General features: G+C 49.3%; 2 protein-coding genes across 2 annotated transcripts; both read left to right on the top strand.

Moving 5' to 3' along the window:
- The first annotated feature begins 7898 nt into the window (after positions 1-7898).
- On the top strand, positions 7899-11768 carry LOC102377959 (nicotinamide N-methyltransferase-like). Its single transcript, XM_006039149.3, has 3 exons — positions 7899-8254; positions 9433-9640; positions 9893-11768. The coding sequence occupies exons 1-3, from the start codon at positions 8110-8112 to the stop codon at positions 10317-10319; spliced, it is 780 nt and encodes a 259-aa protein (XP_006039211.1). The 5' UTR covers positions 7899-8109; the 3' UTR covers positions 10320-11768.
- Positions 11769-13179: 1411 nt separating this feature from the next.
- On the top strand, positions 13180-18515 carry LOC102377716 (nicotinamide N-methyltransferase-like). The gene is made up of 3 exons (XM_006039148.3): positions 13180-13495; positions 16556-16763; positions 17328-18515. Exons 1-3 carry the CDS (start codon positions 13351-13353, stop codon positions 17761-17763), a joined length of 789 nt encoding a protein of 262 aa, XP_006039210.1. The 5' UTR covers positions 13180-13350; the 3' UTR covers positions 17764-18515.
- Positions 18516-19402: the final 887 nt, after the last annotated feature.

The following is a 19402-nucleotide window of genomic DNA, read 5'->3' as shown; positions in this document are numbered from 1 at the left end:
AAGGACCTGTTTAAAAGTTGCCTTTGAGGAAATAAATGTGCTCCTTCCGATTGTCTCCATTTTCTTTGAGCAAACACAAGTAGTCAACAACAGAGCAGTGGGTCTCTTTCTCCAATGTTTCTTATTATAAATGCATTTGCTTTTAGAGGACTGCATTTGTATTTATGGTGGAAATAAAAAGAGGGGTAGGGAGAATCTGACTCTTACTCCAGTTCAAAAAAATTCAACCACCTCAGTCTTCATGTATCTCCTTTTTTTTTCCTTTTCTTTTCCTGGCTTTGCATCACTACGTTGCCTTGCATTTGGCCTCCCCAGAGCCGGTCACGCTGGGGCACGGAGCAGCGTTAGGAAGGGCCGTTTCATCTGGGCTCGTTCCCCCATAGAGTTTCTATGGCATTGTGGTGCAATACAGATGTGGTTCTTTAAATCAAATGCAGCTTCCACTGTTGCTAGGTTCTCCCTTGCACTGTAATACCTTAACTCCCGCAAAGAGTGGGCTGTTTTGTTTTAATTGTAAATCCATGCTGTACGCTGAAACCCTGAGAGGCCAGGCGGGGTTTCACCTCTGACCTACAGGAAATCCTTCCCCATGACCTCCTCCACGAAACACCCTGATGCTGGCGAAGAGGAAAATCGCTGCTTCACAACGGACAAAGGGACTGGAGGGCTCCGCGGTTGCTTCCCTCGGGTTTCTTGGCCCTTTGATTTAAGCTGAAAAATCCATTATTGGCCCCATGTTTCTACGTGTTCTGCTACTGCTTTTGCTGGCATCTCCCCCGTTCGGTCTCTTTGCCTCCGTCTAGCTTAGCTTGAAACGACCCAGTTCAGGGTTTGCTAGCAGCACCATGCCTGGGTCCTGAGCGGGTTTTGCAGTCGACGCTGAGCTCTGCTACCAGCTACTCTGCTAGCAATACCCAAGCTCATTAGTTTGAAGCAAACTGGGGTTTGTCGACATGAATCGACAAGTTCTCCCTGGTGCTGAGCACTCATAGTCTCCTCTGAAAGTTAATGGGAGCTGGAAGAGCCTCAGTGCCTATGAAAAACCAGGCTGTCCCCATTATAAGCTGCTCTTTCTGAAGCTGAGTCTGGGCTGGGTAATGGAGGGGACACTCAACTGGGGGTTCAGACGGGATGCTGCACTGACAGCCCTTGTGGCAGGCAAGACTCAGCACCCTAACCCCACGCGGGGTTTGTGTGGGAGGGTTTCTCTTTCTCTTAATGAGGGAAGCAACCGGAGAAAGACGCCCCACTTGATGCAGCGTAACCATCAAAATGCTGTTTATATCCGTCAGAGCTGCGCTTAGGAGGAGATGACAAAAGAGCCTACAGAGCTCTAATCACATGCTCTGATTAAAGGAAAAGTATTAGGGAAACGGAAAGCAGACACTGAGCTTCGAGGGTGGGCGGCGAGTTGGAGGAGCCGGGAGGATGCTCCCCGGGGAGGCCGGTTCCATGGGCAGCCACGTGGCATCGCCCGGCTCCATGGTGCTGTTGCCCTCTGGCTTCTGACCGGATGCATTATTGGAGTCTTTTGAGTGCTCCTGGCCTTCTTCTCCGTCAGACGGAGGAGCAGCCACCTCTACAGCTGACCTGTCAGGGGATGCCTCTTTATTCTCCAGGACACAGTCATCTATGGAGGTTAGGGTGCGGCAGACACTCATTCACAGCCCAGGAGAGCCATGTCCTCTGCAGCCCAGGCCAGGGAGGGGTGGGGAAGCAGCCTGCAGCCGGTTCTTCTACAACAAGGCTCTGCCTTTCCTTGGCCAGGCACCCCAAAGGGCCCAGCAGCTCCCACATAGGCACCTGGAGAGACCACCAAACTTACACAAGTCTGCAGCTTTGGGCGAGTCACTTGGAGGGAGAAATGGGCACACTGACTGGCCTGGAAGTTGAGAGGGAGCTGGTGGCTGAGATGGCAGAAGAGCTCAGGGGCTCTTGGGGGGCTAGTCCTTTATTCAGACCACTCCACCTACTTGATCATCTACAGAGTCCCCATAGAGTTAGGCAGGCTCCTGCCTCTACAGAGCATTCACCCACACCTGCAAAGTTTTGGGCTACAACAGGTCAGCCCCTCAGAGATGTGGCACGTGGGCCTGATGGCCTGAGTGATGCTTTAGTGGCCTGGAGCACCGTGCTGAAGCAGGAACTGGAAGGACTGATCAAGTACCTATGGGACTGAGTTGGGCAGATACCCCGACTAACGTATCCTTCATCCCCCCAGGAGCTTGGTGCTGCCTTTGAAGATGCAGGCGTTGTTCCCTGCTGTTGGGGGTGGACCAGCAAAGCCTCCAGCCAGTTCTCTTCCAGGGGGCTGGCTGAAAAGGAGAAAGTGAGCTTGCTAGATCCAAGCAGCTTGCAGAGAGATGCAAATGCACCAAGAAATGGTGGGGAAGAAATAAGCAATGCATTGGGACTTGTAGTGCTGGGTTAGCGGTTGTCCCCACCTTGAACCTTTCATTGAGGAGACCGAGGGTGAAACCTGAAGCAGCATTTAATTTTCCATTTTAATATTAGTTCCTCAGCTGGCACCCTCAACTTGCATGAGACTGTCTCCAGTGCACTGCTGGAGGAGTGGATGGGAGAGTTTGCAGGTGACCACGCACATCATCACCCTGCTCCTTCCATCCATTGCACGATGAAGGCCATGCTCTGGATGCCTCGGCATCCCTTTCCCGGGGGGGCTTGGTGCTGTAGCTCAGCAGTCACTTCCTTCTGCTTTGCCCCCCTGGCTTTCTAAGCTGTTCTCCCCCAAGACCTCCCCTGTGTGCGTCTCCCTGCAGAAGTGCAGGCTAGCTGCAGAGAGGGGTGCTTGGTCTTGCCTCAAAATAGCACCGCACCCTATGCAAATGAGTCATCAGAGCAGCCAGGGGTCAATAAATGAATAAATAAAAAGTGGCACAAAGTAATTGTAGGTCTGGTTTAATGCCAGAACTCTGAACCTGATGCATGGATGCTGCCTGCCTGGATCTGCATTTCCTTCACCCCTAGAAATCCCAGTCATGCAGCTTCCCTGAAACGTGAGCAAGTGGGAAGGAGAGGCCGGCATTATGGGGGGGCTGGAGGTAGGACCTGACCCCTTGTGACCAGGTGGGAGATGGTGATGGAGCATGAGGGGCTGTGGGCACAGGCAAGTGACTCTGGACAGAAAAGGCAAGTGTTTTAGCTCCATCTAGCGAGATCTGAGGAGCACATGAGTCTCCCAAGCGAAACGTGCATCCAGGCAGGCAGCCCGGTCCCTGGGATGTGCTAAATGCACTAGGGGAACCATCAGCCCTCACTGCAGCTTGCAAAGAGGAGACCGGGCAGCAAGGGAACATGAGTGTCCACACCGCCGATGCTAGACTGCACAGTTCTCCTATCAGTGTGGCTTAGACCTGGCCTGGAAGGATCTTTTTCTGGGGCACTCTCCATTCTGGATTTCAGCACGGCCTATAGTTTATGCTGCCGTGTTTTGGTGTCAAAGCAGAGTAAACTGTACCAGTGTGCCATGTATGTGAGGGTTATTTGCTCCAGTGCAGCTATACCGGTAGCCAAAATACTAGGGCAGACAAGGGTCGGAAGGAGGTTCAAGGGCTGTGGCTCAATGTCTCTGCAGTGACTCCAATTAAGCTACCAAGTAATGTCCCCTGTGCTGGTAGGAGTCCACCCCTGTGGGGACCGCACCAAGGTGGTCACATCTAGGGGCTGTTCCCAGCTGTGGCACTTCCACACTGTGGGACCCTGAGCAAGTCACCTCTCTGTGCTTGCACCATGGTAAGGGGGCAATGACCCATCGACCTCCCAGAGGTGACCGAACCAATGTTGTAAAGGGCTCTCAGCACCTCTGCTGAGCGGTGTCGGGTACAAGTTTTCCTCTGAGACTCTGAGTTCATTGTCAGCGCAGATCCTATTTGCTGGGCTCTTGGGACTTAGACGAAGAAACCCTATTTGAAGCGTTCGTTGTTCAGGCCTTTCATTTTGTTGTGCGCTGTCTTTTTGGGTGCCTGGTTTTGCACTGGCAGGACCAGCTGTGTAGGCAGTGTGTGAAGCAGGCTTGACAAAGCACAGACAGCTCAGGATCTCAGCGTGGAGCGATCGCTCTGAACAGGACACCGAAGTTCATTTAGCATCGTCCCCAGCGACAGGTCTGTAAAGAACACAGGCCAGTTTAAATATACTGAATTTGCCAGGATCGTAAAGCCATTTGATGACTCCTGCTGGGTGAAGGCTCGTAGGATGAGTTGTTGGCTGTAGCTGTGTTGGTCTAAGGACATTAGGCAGGCAGGGTTCTTTGGGTAAATCTGATATCCTTTATTAGACCAGCTAAAATAGTTGGAAAAATTCCTTTGCAAGCTTTCAGGTACAACAGATGATCCCTCTGCCTGAAGAAGGGTGTTTGCACCTGAAAGCTGGCAAAGAAGAATTTTTCCAACTATTTTAGCTGGTCTAATAAAAGATATCAGATTTACCCAAAGAACCGCTCCTAGGATGAGGTGTTTGAAGCCAGCTCACCAGCTCCTAAGAGTCTTCTTGGAGTTTCACATGAGCCTTGACTGCCTCTTCGTGGTCAGAAAAGAGAAAGCACGATGAGAACTCAATAGGACGTGGCAGATTTTCCCCTCCGCCTGCAAGGGGACATGCTGTGCTATCCCGGTCCAACTGGGAGTATTCAGCCATCTATAGGCACCTCTTATACACCTACAGGGAGTGCCACAAGCCTGAAATGAGCAGAGATGGGAGCACTTGATCACTAAAGCGGGCCCATCCATCGGCACCTAAAATAAACCAGCCTGCAGCCTTGCCTGGAGATTGGAGTAACCCCGGCCCCACAGCCAAATGGTCTTCTCTGTCCCCGCCACCCCAAACAGGAAAGCTCTGCCCCAGAGAGATACTGGGGCTTGCTGGGGGCAGAGACCTTCACCAGCTTCCTCCGCTGCATGAACCCCGGCAGCCTCCTTCCAGGAGTCTGAGCGAAGGGTCTCAATGGCAGCCCCCGCCGTGCGCAGGACTCTCTCTGAATGGGGGGATGTGAGTATTTCACTCCAGTAACGAGGCTTAATATTTCTAATGCCTCTTGAAGCAGTGTGATCAGGGGCCTTGCCTCGGCACACTGTGTTATCCCTCATCTGGTCTGACAGGAATCTCTCGAACTGACGGGATTCTCCCATTCCTCAGACGGGGTGAGTGCAGCTGCTTCATGTGCAGCTCACGGACCGACTCTGCATAACCTTTCTTTTGGCAGTCCCAGGGGCCAAAGCCTTTTCAGGACAAAGGCCCTCGGTGCTTAAAGTGCTTGCAAGTGATCCAAACTGCCAGCCTCTGGCTGCTTTACTGCTTCATCCAGGAAGAGCACAGACCATCTGCAGACACTTCCTCAGCCAGACAAAGGGTATTATTTGTACCTGAAAGCTTGCAAAGAAGAGTTTTTCCAACTATTTGAGTTGGTCTAATAAAAGATATCAGACTTACCCCAAAAACCTTGTCTGCCTGTGTCCTTAGACTAACGTGGCTACAACCCCCACCCCTAATGACAACAAAAGCATCTCAGTGCCTTGCCCCAGTTTGGGAGGCTCAGGTCCCCAATACCATGCTGGTGACAGGCACAGGGCCATGTCTCAGGACACTCTTGGTGTGTCTGTATTTCCCTCAGATATCAGGGCATGCAGCTATCGACCCCTCAGAGGATTTTGCAGGATGTGTTACCTGTCCCAAGATCTTTGTTTGGGCCCCACAGCCCCCTTCCCTCCTGATCCAAAAGCAAATGGGATTTAAAAGGAGGTTTAAAAGAAGGCGGCCAACCTCCTGCACTTCTGCACAGTCACATAAGCAAGGGCATTCACCAGTCTCTGCTGCGGCTGAGCTCAGGTCTCACAGCCCTGTAAGCTTTAAACAAATACAGGGTGCAAGGCTGGGCATGGAGAGGGAAGCCAAGGGGAAAGAAATGCACCGTACGTGTAAGTTCCAGATTTCTCTGGAGAGCCATTTACATGGCAGGGTATGATCCAAATTCAATCCAGAACATGTTAGTGCTGGAGATGACGGTAGCAGAGATAAACCTGATAACATTTGATTGCAAAGCTTCTCCATAAGCACCATATTAAAATATCAAATGCCCTCCTTTGTAAGTTATTGTGAAGGAAATGAGATGTTATTTCTAATGCTGTTTACATAGCTGTGAGACGGCAAATGTGAGCCCTAGCAAATCGCGTTGTATTGTTTTGTTACTATCAATTACCACAAACCCAGAGACACGTAATGTAATCCAAGGGCTTGTCATTAATTACAGTAATTTGTAAGGGGGATTGCATGGCTCAGGGGTGCAGTAATGGGATTAGAGTAGCTTGTGTTATGGAAAAACTAAACCAGAACACAAAATATAGGCTCACTTAAAAGCATATCCTGGGGTACTGGTCAGGAATGGAAATGGGCTGAGTGCAGGGGAAAGGGACAGGTGAAACTACTAAGACCTGCTAATTGGAAATGCTGAGATGACGTGTGTTTGTGCTCCGGATCCATGTGCTCCTCCTTGCAGGGGAAGAGGACAAGCACAAGAGAGATGGGAAAAGGCACAGCTCCAGGCAGGATGGCACAGCTCCGTCCTGTGTTCTTGCCAGACGGAGCCAACTAACAAATGTGCAGGGAAAAATTTGATGTAGAGGTGGTGGCGAGATGGATCAGGTCTCATCTTGGGCAGCCCATGGGGGATCAGGGCAGGATTATATCCAGAAGTTGATTTCCTTGGTTCACCAGAGGGTAAACGGTAGAACATGGTCCGGTTAAGATTTACAAGCCCCTCACCCATGTCCTGGGGAACTACCTTCCCCTTAGGTATCTTTGGACATGAACCTGGGGATTTGGGGCAGCTGCTGGGTGAGGATGTCGCTCCTCTCCACAGCTGTATGAACAGCCAGCTGCAGGGAGCACGGCCCGAGCCCTGCAAGGGTCACACCTCTGACAAGGGCAGGATGGGGACCAGCACGCCTAAATGTGTGCACAGCCTCTTGCTCTGCATGTGCTGGAGGCTGGCAGTAACCGGGGCCTGGATCAAATGCAGAGGTGTAGCAAGTGCTGGTCCCAGGGCCGGTGGTGACACTCAGCCATTGCACTGCACCTCTCATGGCTACTCCTAAGCACAGGCACTTTGCCTATGCGGGCTATTCCTGGGCACTGTATCCTACCCTATCAGACTCAGATCTCCAGGATCCTTTGCCATGATCCCTGGGCTTCTTGGGAGCAACAGCCGTGGGGAGTCTCTCTGGCTCCTCTCACACATCACACTGCAGACGGATGCACAGCTCACAGGGCATGTTGCCTCTTTTGTGTCCAAAGTTTAGAGGACCACACGTGTTGCAAAGAGCAAGTTGAACAAAAGTCATCGAGGTGCGTGCCCCTCTCATGCACTTTCATGCTTTATCTGCAAGCAGCAAAACCCAGCACCAGTAGCCGCAGCCTCCCAACACACATAGGAATGACGGTATGCAGAGCAGGGATAAACAACGCTGCCGTAACACAAGTGTGACTGTGTAACAGGAGCAGGGTCACACTGGGGAACATTGCTCCCGAGTATAGCGTGACTTGGGTGCAGCCTGCGGTTCTGACAGTCCTTGTTTAATGCGGATGGAAAGGGTGAATGCATTCCCTGGCCCGGATGAAGCGCACGAATGCCACAGTGAGGCATAAGAGAGCTTTTGTGCTGCTGATGTTGATCTTTGTATGAACTTGCGCTCTCTCCTCGCTGCTCTCATGTCCACGATGGGGAATTTGGCCAAGGGTCAGAAGTCCCTTGCTGTGCACATGCATATGCTGTGATGCTGCCAAGGGGGCGGCTGATGGGATGGCCTTGAGCCATTAACTATTCACATCACTCTGTGACCGCTGCAACCTTGGGTTCCCTAAGGATGGGCCTGGGGTGTCCTCCCCCTTCGGCTCAAAGGGCAAGTGGGGATTGTTAACAGCCGGCTGCAACCCTAAAGTGACCATCTGAGGTATAGACAAGCTACAAGGAGCTTTTCAGTGTCAGGGGCACAAAGGGGTTAAAAGGCTGAGTGCAGATGGGATAATACAAGCCCCAAGAACAGACTCAGGCAAGAATAGAGCAGAGCCAGGGAAGAGCCAGGGCAGAGCAAACCCATGGCTGCCTTCACGGGAGGGGAGGTCTACAAGGCAGAGTTCGAGCCCACGGCGTACCTGGAATACTTCAAGTTTGGAGGAGGCACCTTGGGGGATGAGTTCCTCACATTTGTCCTGAAACACTACTGCAAAACCTTCACTTCTGGTAGGTCCTTCCCAAAGCCCTGGGCACTCTTGTCTTCTCTTGGCCAGACAGAGGCACGACCAGCCAGGCACTCAGAGAGGAGACGGGGTGGGAGGTTGCACTGCCCGTGCGACGTGCTTGTGGTCTGCAGTTGCTAGAGACAAGTGTCTCAGCCGTGTGACAAACAGTTCTTGGGCAGTTCACCAAGTTTGTCTTGCTGCCCACAAGCTTTTGTGCAAGTGATTTCCCAAGGGCTTTCCAGCTACAAAGCACAGCAAAAATGCCAAGTGTTCATGCTTAGCCTCTGAACAGGGTGCAGAGCATTGGAGAGCTTCTCCCACCCTCCCCTCTCATGCATTGCCTGCAAAAAATCAGGCACTGGACTTTTCTTAGGAAAATGATGCCCCGTGTCCACACCACCACCCTCCTGTTGGACTCTAGAGCAGTTGCCCTCCTGTCAGCTCTCTGTGCCCCCTGCTCGTCCTCATCCCTTAAGCAAGGGGTGATGTTGTGAACTCCTGCCCTGCCTAAAGTGCCTGGAGATCCGTGAGCAGAGAGGAGAGGCTATTCAGCGCCCTCGCTGTCCTGGAGCAGATTGTTATATAGCAGATTTCCCCTTCTCCTTAGACTGTCATGAAGCCATCCCTTGAACTAAAGGGTTTTGAAGGAATCTGATATGGGGGAGTAAGTGGGATATGCCTGTGGGATTGCAAGTGCAGCTCTGCCCAGACACACATCGCTGCTTTATTAATATCAGGTGGTGTAAGCCCAGAGGCAGGCAGGGGTAACCTAGAGATTGGCCTTTCTCATAGCATTTGCAAAGGGGGTTGCAAGAGTCAGGGTGCAGCAATGGGATTGGAGGCACTTGGTTTTATGAAATAATTAACGCTGAATAAAAATGCTCACCTAGGTGCAATAGAAATCATGTTTTGGGGTATGGTTCATGGACTGAAAGAGGCTGAGTGCAGGGGGAGCAGGAAGGAGAAACTGCTAAAACTCAAGCATTGTGATGCCTTGTTTTGGTTCTTTATCAGTTCATTTCCGCAGCCCCTGGAAAGGAAGGAGCACCCGTAAAGCAGAGCAAGAATCAGGAAAGGCTGCAGCTTTAGCGGGGCTGCTTGTCCCCTGCCTCTGCTGGAGGGCATGCAGCACGGGGAAGAGGTGATGGTCATCTTGAACCATTCTTTAACCCCAACCAGGTGCTGTGACAGGCCACACCCTGATTGATATTGGCAGTGGACCCACCATTTACCAGCTGCTTTCTGCCTGCGAGTCATTTAAGGAGATCATTGCTTCAGATTATATGGACCAAAATTGCCAGGAGCTGCTGAAGTGGCTGAAGAACGAGCCCGGAGCATTTGACTGGACTCCGGTGGTGCAGCACGTGTGTGAGCTGGAGGGAGACAGGTACCAAGCTGCCATCGAAATCCCATGGGTTTAAGCCTGCCTGTGAGAATCCACCCAAATTTCAGGCAGGGTGGGGCAAAATGGCTTTCAAAGCTCCCCCATTTATTAAATCCTTCTCCAAGGGAATGGAAAGCAGAGACACAAAACCCACGTGCCCATTTCTCAGATCTGTATCCTGGGGGAGGCATTTAAAACACACCAAAACAGATAACCTCTTGCTTTCCTCTTCTCTCTTTCCTCGTCTCTCTTTAGGAACAAATGGGCTGAGAAAGAGGGGAAGTTACGAGGAGCCATCAAACGCGTCCTAAAATGTGATGTCCACAAAAGCAACCCCTTGGATCCCGTTGTCCTGCCTCCGGCCGACTGCCTGGTCTCATCGCTGTGCTTGGAAGCTGCCAGCAAAGACCAGAGCTCCTACCGCGCCGCTCTGAGGAACATCAGCTCTCTGCTAAAGCCAGGGGGGCACTTGGTGCTGAGTGGAGATTTGGGCAGCAGTTTCTACATGGTCGGTCCCAAAAAGTTCTCTTGTTTGGCCCTGACAGAGGAATTTTTAAGGGAGGCTCTTAATGCAACGGGCTTCACCGTTGAGACGGTTGAGGTTCTCTCCCGGGCTGACGTGGCCCAGCACGACATCTGTGATTTCTCTGGGATGTACTTCATTGTCGCCCACAAAAATTAAAGTGATTAAGTCCCTTGGAGAATTTGGGGAAAATTGTCCCCAGTGGGAAAAGAGAATCTTATGAAGGCTTCATTCTCTTGCTGGTCATGGCTCTTTTCTCCTTTAATTGTTGTGCATTCCCCATGATGACAGGGAAAGATTTTCCTACGTGCCCTTAATTTGGACTGACGACGTTTACCCCCATAGAGGGGCAGTTCGAGGCAATAACTAGCAGACCCTAATTGGTATCTTGGCCTTGATCTGTACTCATTCCTTGGAATGGGATTGACTGGAATTGATGGAATTCGGGATTTATGAGCAGAAAAGTCAAGTTGTCACATAGCCTGAGTGGAAACTATAGGGGTTTTCACCTTCTTCTGTAGCAGCAGACATAGTTCTTTTTCCTTGGTGCTCTCTAGCGTATTTTAACAACCACTTCTTGTCCTTGCAGCAGCAGGACATTGCCAGTGCCCTTGCCCCCCTGCTTTACCAGGCTAGGGTATTCTTGGTATTTTGGGGCTATGGGCCAGGTAGTAGGGTTGCTCGTCCAGCTTGTTTTGGGGCTATGGGCCCAGGCACCAGGGTTGCTTGCCCAGCTTTAAGAACAGGTTAGGCTAATGCTTGTCTGGGATGCTTTACATGATCCTGTCTTGAGCAAAGGGTTGGGCTAAACGACCTCCTGAGGTCCCTTGCAGCTCTTCTTTTCCATGATTCTCCGAGTGAAAAGATGATATAGGCTCGTGCTGGCTTCTCTTTGGGCCGCAGGGCAGCTGCTTTGCTTATCTGGTGACCACAGCTCCAGACAGCAGCCCTGTTTGAAATGGGTGGGACTACTTGAGTGAGTAAATACTCAGCTGTGTGGATGAGAGCTGGCAGGCTCTTTGGGTAGATGAGATAGCTTTTTTTAGACCAGCTAAATAGCTGGAAATATTGTTCTTTGCAAGTTTTCAGGCACATACACCCTTCTTCAGGCAAGAGAGACTCTGGATACCGTGCCCATTTCAACAGTGGCACCCGATACTTAGTTGCTGCAGCAACAAAACAAAATAAAATTCCTTTGCAGTAGATAGTCCAGTAGAAATATGCTGATTAACATGCCTTAAATTTTGGGATTCTTGAACGCTTTCTGCACACCCTGTCCTTTTGGCCTTGGCATTTTCTGAAGCAAACCTCCAGGAAACCACTTAGTGAGAGGAATGCTGTTCTCTGTCGTGGTGGTTGTCCTTGTTCTTGCTCTCCACATTTTTGGCATCTCCAGGTAACTCAATGGATGCTGCTCAAGTGTTTGTCAAATGTCACATTACTTCTCGAAATTAGCTGCATGAAAAATGGAATCTTTTTCCCTGCAAAAAAGACAGCTTTATTAAATATTCCCAGTGATGAACATGAGAGACTGACTCTACTAGACCTAAACCAATGTATTATGTGTGGCTTTGCATTGTTTCCAATAAATGCAAAATTGTTCTCTAACTGTACTATGTCATCCTTTTCCTCAGGTTTATGAGTTCCCTGGAAATGTGCATCACCCATGTCCTTCCCAACCACATTGCCAGGACACCACAATTGCAGCGGGGATAGACATTTTTTACAGTTCAGGGATTTGAGGTATAGAAAATTTGGATAGTCCCAAGAAGTAACACTCCTCCATTTCTTACCCTTTGCCTCAGTTTGCTCATGCAAGGTGCTGGGGGTAGGGTTGTGCTCAGACTAAAGGTCTTGTTCACAGGAGCTGGCAGGAAGTAAACTGCACATTCACTGCAGCCTGGCTGCAGAGGTAGCTGGACATTTGACCAACTTAGATATCCAACAGCTACTCCCAAAAGCTTTGAACCCCATCCCCTGCACAGAAGCCCTGGAACCCATTTTCTTTATCTTCCTAGAAACCTCTATGGTGATTCTGGGGTTGTGCCAATGGAAAAAGAGGGCTGATGGTAAGGGATGTTCAGTGGAGACCCTTCATCTTGTGCTCACCAGACTAAAATATTCAGGGCTCAGATACTATAAAGACATCAGTCTTCACAGCTATAACTTCATGTGGGTGAGATAGACAGATGCTGTGATGCTGAGAATATTGCCTCTGGCTTCAGCTGTGAGGTTCAGGGTTGCCAAAGTATTTTGCCATCCTCTGAGGGGAAGATGCTGCAAGAGGACACAGGTTACAAGCTTTCCATGAAGATGCATGTTTTATTCTGGCTGCTGTAGTAGTGTAGCATGCACCACATGGGCTGATTAGGCTATTTCATTGCTTAAAATACATTCTCCAGACATAGTGTGTGTGATGACCTACATGCTCCTGGAACTGAATTAGAAATTACCTTTCCTTTGCTCTGCTGCCGGTCTGCCATGCCACATCCTTTTTGGCATTAGGGAGGAATTTTCCCCCATGGTCAGATTGGTATGGACAGTGGGGGTTTTGCCTTTCTCTATAGTGAGGGATGTGGTCTCTACCCAGGACCTCTTGATCATATAGAGGCAACATCTAAAAGAAGCTGTGGTTCCCCTGCTTTATTAGCGGCAGGTTGGGATGCTAGGTCTATGTTGCATCAGGGTTGGAGGTAGTCTTAGGTAGAGTCTAGATCATGATTGTATGGGATGGTTTGGATAGGGATGATCCTGCCTCAGGTAGCGGGTTGGACTCGATGGCCTCCGGAGGTCCCTTCCAGCCCTATTGCTCTATGACTCTTTGGTTTATGACTCTGTGCTCGTGTCCTCAAGCTTCTTATGGAAGGAGAGTGAACTGAATTTCCTTCCAGCCTATTGTTATTAACTTCTTGCAGAGCTCCAGCAGCTGCATCAGTCTGGAGTTCAAGCCGCTGTTTAAAATCAGATGCGACAGGCACATGCGCACACAAACCAGGAAAAGAGGAACAGCCAACTATAAATCTAAAACAACACTGAGCTCCCACAGTCAACAAGCTCTGCCTTTGATGCTCACGGCACTGAAAGTGTTAAAAGGCTCCGCTCAGATCCTGGGTGGTTTTGGGCTGGGTTTGTAGTCAGGAGTCCTTTTGCAACCCTTGGACACGGGTTGTACAAACGCCAGAGAAGGATCATGGCTGAGTTAACAGAAGAGCATGTTCTTGAAGCAGACTACGATCCCAAGGCGTACATGGAATTCTTTAACTTAAATGAAAACAGCTTGGAGTACGAGTTCATCAAGTTTGTGCTAAGACATCACTACAAAACCTTCACCCCAGGTAAGTTCCCAGGAAGCTGCCCTGACTATCCCAGCACAGAGCTAAAGGGAAGGGACCGTCTTTTCTGATCTCCCGTGCAGCAAAAACTTTCACATTTCACCCAATCGCCGTTTTCTTAAGGCTACAGACTTCAGTTATGCCCAAACACCCCGGTCCTTGGGAGACTAAACTGCGTGTTGCAGCGGAGAATGCCCGAACCTGGGAGCAGGCAGTGCCGAAGCCTCTGTTAGGGCTGCCTGTTGGTTTGGTGCAGGCTGGGATGTGTTTTTGTGCTTAGTGTCACTCACTGTCATGCAAAAAGAAGGGATCAGACCACAAGATTCCTTCTTCTCAAGGCGTGCTCTTCACTGGGCCATGAGCTCAGATTCTTAGGGACTCAGGACCGACCCCCGTAGCGTCCCCATGCCTCTCCTAAACCATGGATACCAGAACTGGACCTGGCAGCTTTGCAAATTGTTGGTTTCCCAGTTTGTTTGCAGGACCAAAAACAAAAGGAAAAAAAAAAATCCTCATTGCTTTTGACCTTTTCCAGGGTTACTTAGTAACATGGAGCTACCTGTCTAAACAAAAAGGCTGCCTTGAAATAAAAAAAGGTTCATGCTTGGGTTAAAAAGTGCCAGGACAACCTGAGTGAGAGGAAAGTTCCCGATCTGGTTCTGCTTTTGTTGCTGCAAACCAGTTCTGTCTGAAAGATTTTGTCCAGCTCTGCTGAACACAGGGTGGTGGCGAGTCATATTAGTGTTGCATAGAGGAGTAGCATTGCTTCCTGCTTCCAACCTCATTTGTACTCAGCCAAGAACTGACTGCATTGACCTGTACTGCCTCGGTGCTGCACTGAAGGCTCATGTTGAGGCAAAGTCCTTCTTGGAGCCACTGCTTTCTAAGGGAAGCTACTCCCCTCCAGGGTTTGCCGTTCCCAGGCGTATCACCTTGCACTGGAGCACGTGTTGTGGATGCTGATCCAGGACACAGAAACACGAGCTGGATTTCCTCGTTGTCTACTACCCCACCCCAAACACTGCTCCACCTGCAAATGTGACAGGCAGAGGTTTCAGATCATAAATTTTAGACATGAATTGTGTTATTAAAGAGCATTGAATCCGAGCCTGGCTTCCAGGGGGAGGGGGCCTCCAAAGACCTGATCTACTCAACAGCATCTCCCAATCAACAGCTATCAGTATGTTTTGAGATATCTCAAAATCCACCTCCCGTTAAACCCATATACACGTGAGTTCCTTAATCAAGATATCACCGAATGCCTGGAGAAATCCAAGTGTGTGATATCAAAGTTGTCTTCTCAGCCTGACTTGTAATCTGTAAAATGAACACTTAACACTGAGCATCCAACATCAAGTGTCTCTGGCTGCAACATAGGAAGCGTTAAAAGGCTTGGTTTAGATGCTGAGTGATGATGGGCTGGGTTGTTTATATAAAACAGGCAAAATAATGAAAAAAAGAACAGGTCGGGTTAACTTAAGCTCCTGCCATCTGGCAGGAATTGTATTTTTGGCTCTGATTTTGTTGACAGAAGCCTGGTCCCAGGATTGGCCTCAAACTGACACTCCCCACCCCTTTACTTTTTTTTTTCTAACATTGGAGCTACAGTGATTGGCAAAAACTTTGAAATTCCCTTCATTTCTCAATTTTTTTTTTTGAAAAAATAGCATTAGTAGCTCAGAAGAGCTCTGTTCTGTGGGTCATAGACTGAGAAATTTGTGAAAAAATAACATCAGGAGAGTGTGGGCTGTCTTCTGGGTTGAGCTGCTGAGGTATTTTGCAGTGAACTGTTTTCTGAGTCAACAAATATTCATTCACCAGAACTGGAAATTTTCACAACATTGCATCCATTTTGATGGAATTTTCAGCATTTTTTTTTGAATGATTTCATAGAAATAGATGCTTTCTACCCTGATTTGTTTGTAACAGGAGGGGCAAAGTGGAAGGAAGCACAACAGTTATTAGTGTAATCCTTCCTATCTCATCTGAGTGCAGCTTAGCATGAGAAAACCTCTGCTTTCACCTGCTATACAAGGTGGCAGTAAGGACCCATTAGCTAGAGGGCAGGAGTATGGTGAAATGAAACAAAATCAGAAAAAATAACATGTGTTCAGGCAGAGCCTGTATTTTCTGCACTCTTCCTGGAGGGAAAAGGAAGCTGCATGAACTAGCCGGAGAACTATTTCATACAGAGAAACAAGAGGCGTATTAAGTCACACAGAGTGCAACTGCCAGGGACCAGCATTATTTCTCCAGCAGCATTTGTCCAGTTGTCTACTTTTCCACATATTTAGATGGAGAATTTAAAGCTACTGATGGTGTTTAGGGAGAGACCTTCCATTAGATGCTGGGGGGTGTCCAAATTGCAAAAAATGTCTGTGAAAATCTCAAGATAACCATACAAGAGTTGGAGAGAATTTGGAGAATATAGTGCAGTGCCCTACAACCAAATATCGACATGTCCTCTCTCAGGGGTGGGGAAGTGTACCCAGATTTGGGGTACACTGCCTCTGCTCCGGGCCCAGCAGTTTGCAAACACTAGAGAGCTCTCTTCATCTCTGTGTAGCTGTTTGCTGCACTCATCCAGGTTGATCTACAGGGTCCCTCTGCCTCTATGGATAACCCCGATTTAATTTAACCAAAAGTTATTCAGTTCTTGTGGTCATAATCTGAGGACAGACTGGTTTAAGGCCAGGGGGACTTGGGTTGGGGTCCTCAGTGGAAACAGGTGTGATATTTTAGGTTGGATATTAGGAAAAAACTCTCTCACAAGGAGAGTGGTGAAGCACTGGGGCAGGTTACCCAGAGAGGTGGTGGAGTCTCCATCCTTGGAGGTTTTGAAGACCCGGCTAGACAAAGCCTCAGATGGGATGATGTAGTTGGGGCTGGTCCTGCTTGGAGCAGGGGTTGGATTGATGTGACCTCCTGAGGTCCCTTCCAGCTCTCATTTTTTTATGATTCTGTGAAATTAATTGGAAAAAAATACCGTAGCCCAGCATTACTGGGATTCCCTTGAACTTGGATAAAACTCAATGAGCTCCAAAATTCTCTGTCCCAACCCAGGTGCCGTCAAAGGCGACACTCTGATTAGCATCAGCAACAGCCCTGCGATCTACCCGCTTCTCTCAGCCTGTGAGACCTTCAAGGAGATCATCATTGCAGACTGCAGGGACCAGAATTGCCAGGAGCTGCAGAAATGGCTGAAGCAGGAGCCTGGAGCATTTGACTGGTCTCAAGTGGGGAAATACATGTGTGAACTGGAGGGAGGCAGGTAAGGGATGGAAGCTCATCCCCATGCCCCTAGCATGCCGCAGAGGTCGGTCTAGAGAGGGGCAGCTCCACTCTTTGATCAAATGGGACACACAAAGAGGCAAACTTTGTTTTGGACAGCCCAGAAGAGCCTGCAGCAAAGGCAGAGGGAGATGTGGGCAGAAATGCCAGGGGGACAAAGGGAGGGAGAAAGAGGTTTCTTTTGGGGACTTCACAGTTTTTCTAGAGCCCCGGGATTGAGCACAACATCCTTTGAAACTATGGTAGTGAGTAAACTTGCCTCGATTCAGCAATTGGTGTGAAACCCTGGCAGGGGCTGACTGGCTAAAATGCTGCCAACGGCCCAAGGTCCACCAGCAAACTTGGGAGGAGCTGGAAGCAGCATTTGGGGCTTGTTGTGGGGTAGGTTTAATTGTATTTGCTTCCCAAACCCTAACAGAGGTGTCCAAAAGACTCAGGAAATCGATGTCACTGGGGAACTCTGTCTGCTTACAATGTGCACGGCTCCATCATGGTGCGGAGGCATGAAAAGACTTGTCAGTCAATACCTCGTTCTTTCCTTTAGGCACAAGTGGACTGAGAAAGAGGGGAAGCTACAAAAAACCATCAGCCATATCCTAAAATGTGATGTCCACGAAAGCAAGCCCCTGGGTCCAGATGTTCTCCCTCCGGCTGACTGCCTGGTGTCATCATTTTGCTTGGAAACAGTCTGCAAAGACCAGAGCTCCTACCGCGCTGCTCTGAAGAACATCAGCTCTCTGCTAAAGCCAGGGGGACACCTGGTGCTGAGCGGAGATTTGGGCAGCAGTTTCTACATGGTTGGTCCTAAAAAGTTCTTCTGTTTGGTTCTGACAGAGGAATTTTTGAGGGGGGCTCTTAGTGCAGCTGGCTTTGCCATTCAGGAGTTTGATGTCCTCTCCAGGGATGACGACACCATGCAGGAAATCTGCGATTTCTCTGGCATGTACTTCATTGTCGCCCGCAAAGAGAAAGCGATTTAAGTCCCTTGGAGAATAAGTGGGACACAAAAGGATCCCTCTAAAATAGAAATTAAAATTAAATTAATTAAAAAGCTACATTATGCCCCAGATGATGCATATATTCCTGCTTAAAATGTGTTTCACCCTTTCCTGTGAAAATACAAACATCTCCTTAAAAAATGAGAAATTGCAGCATTTGCATGCGAGTGGAAGTCCCCATTAGACAGGAGAGGAGCGCAGACTCTCAGGTGTGATGCTAGTGTCTTATGACCCTGAACAACAGGAGCAACATGAAAATTGCCTTGAGAGTGGCCAGGGTGTTGCTTCCACATGTACTAATCATGAATTGCTTATGCCAGTCTAGATCTTTTCAGGCCCTGGGTTCCTCAAGCTCTTGACAAACCTTTCACCATGTCTGGAAGGGCACTGTATATGGGCACCCAAGATGTGCCCTGTGGTTTTTGGTCCAATGCCTGGTTTGTCTGATCCTAGGCTTTGATAACAGGAGGCACCAATGCAAGGAACAGGAGAGGAAGTGGGTTGTGGGTCGGATGGTATTTGTTGTTTCTTGCAGAGAGTGATTTGCCCTCTGGTCTGCATTGAAAACAATCAAATAATCAATTAGATCGGCTTCTTAGAACTAATTACACCTGCCTGAAACACAATAGTCCGCTTTAACTCTTGCATAGAAAATGCTCATATCCAGTATAACATGCAAACTATTTCTGCATGGAGTTCTCATCTACGAATCAATAAAACAGAACTGGAAACTTTTGCCAGTTTGGAGGAGTTATTTTGCAACCCTCCCCCCACCGCCCCCGCTTTTTTTTGCTGCTTTCTAACTCATCTAATACCAAGAGCCCTGTTTGGCATGAAGCAAACCCAGAGAAAGCTGCCAGCCCTTAGGTGCCCCCAGCACAGTCTGTCTGGCGCCAAGCTATAGCGCTGTTTGCTGTCCCAGCGGGCAGTTCCCATGCCACTTCACCAATGCATCTCACCCACCCAATGCAACCCATCCCATCGCACAGGGCACAGTTTCTTCTCCGTCCTGTTCTGAAGCCTGTGATATATCAAGAAAAATGCCATCACATGTTAACTACCAAGTGCCTACTTCACAGGCATCCCTAGGGAGCTCAGAGACTTCTGGATCTTCCTCCTGGTTCAGTGAGTTGCACTCCTACAGCCAAAATGAATCCCCCTCCTCCTGACTATGGGGCGTCACTTTACAGCCATGAAAAGTTACTCATGAGGATGATAAAACACAGGGAGCAATGCCCACAGTTGCTCACAAGGATGGTAAAACCAGGGAGCGATGGCCTGTCCTACAGCCCTCTGCTGCGGTGCTGGAAGAGAGATGAGTTTTGACAAGTATTCAGCAATCCCACATATCACTGCTTTCCTGACACACACAGGCATCTGTAGGCCACTTCCATCCTCCAACCCCCCCCAGCAATAGCTCGCAGCCCCAGCACGCTGTTATAGTAACACTCGTCCCATAGCCTCTGTATCCAGTCCTTAAGAAAGTTGCTGAAGCAGTTTTACAAGGGAATCACCTGTAAATACTGTGTCCAGTTTTGGGACTCCCACTGCAGAAAGGATGTGGACAAGTTGGAGAGAGTCCAGTGATGGGCAACAAAAATGGTTGGGGGGCTGAGGAACA

Source organism: Alligator sinensis, unplaced genomic scaffold (assembly GCF_000455745.1).
Source record: "Alligator sinensis unplaced genomic scaffold, ASM45574v1 scaffold1679_1, whole genome shotgun sequence".
NCBI lineage: Eukaryota > Metazoa > Chordata > Crocodylia > Alligatoridae > Alligator > Alligator sinensis.
The sequence above is the reverse complement of the archived record's forward strand: the minus strand, read 5'-3'. Positions and strand labels throughout refer to the sequence as shown.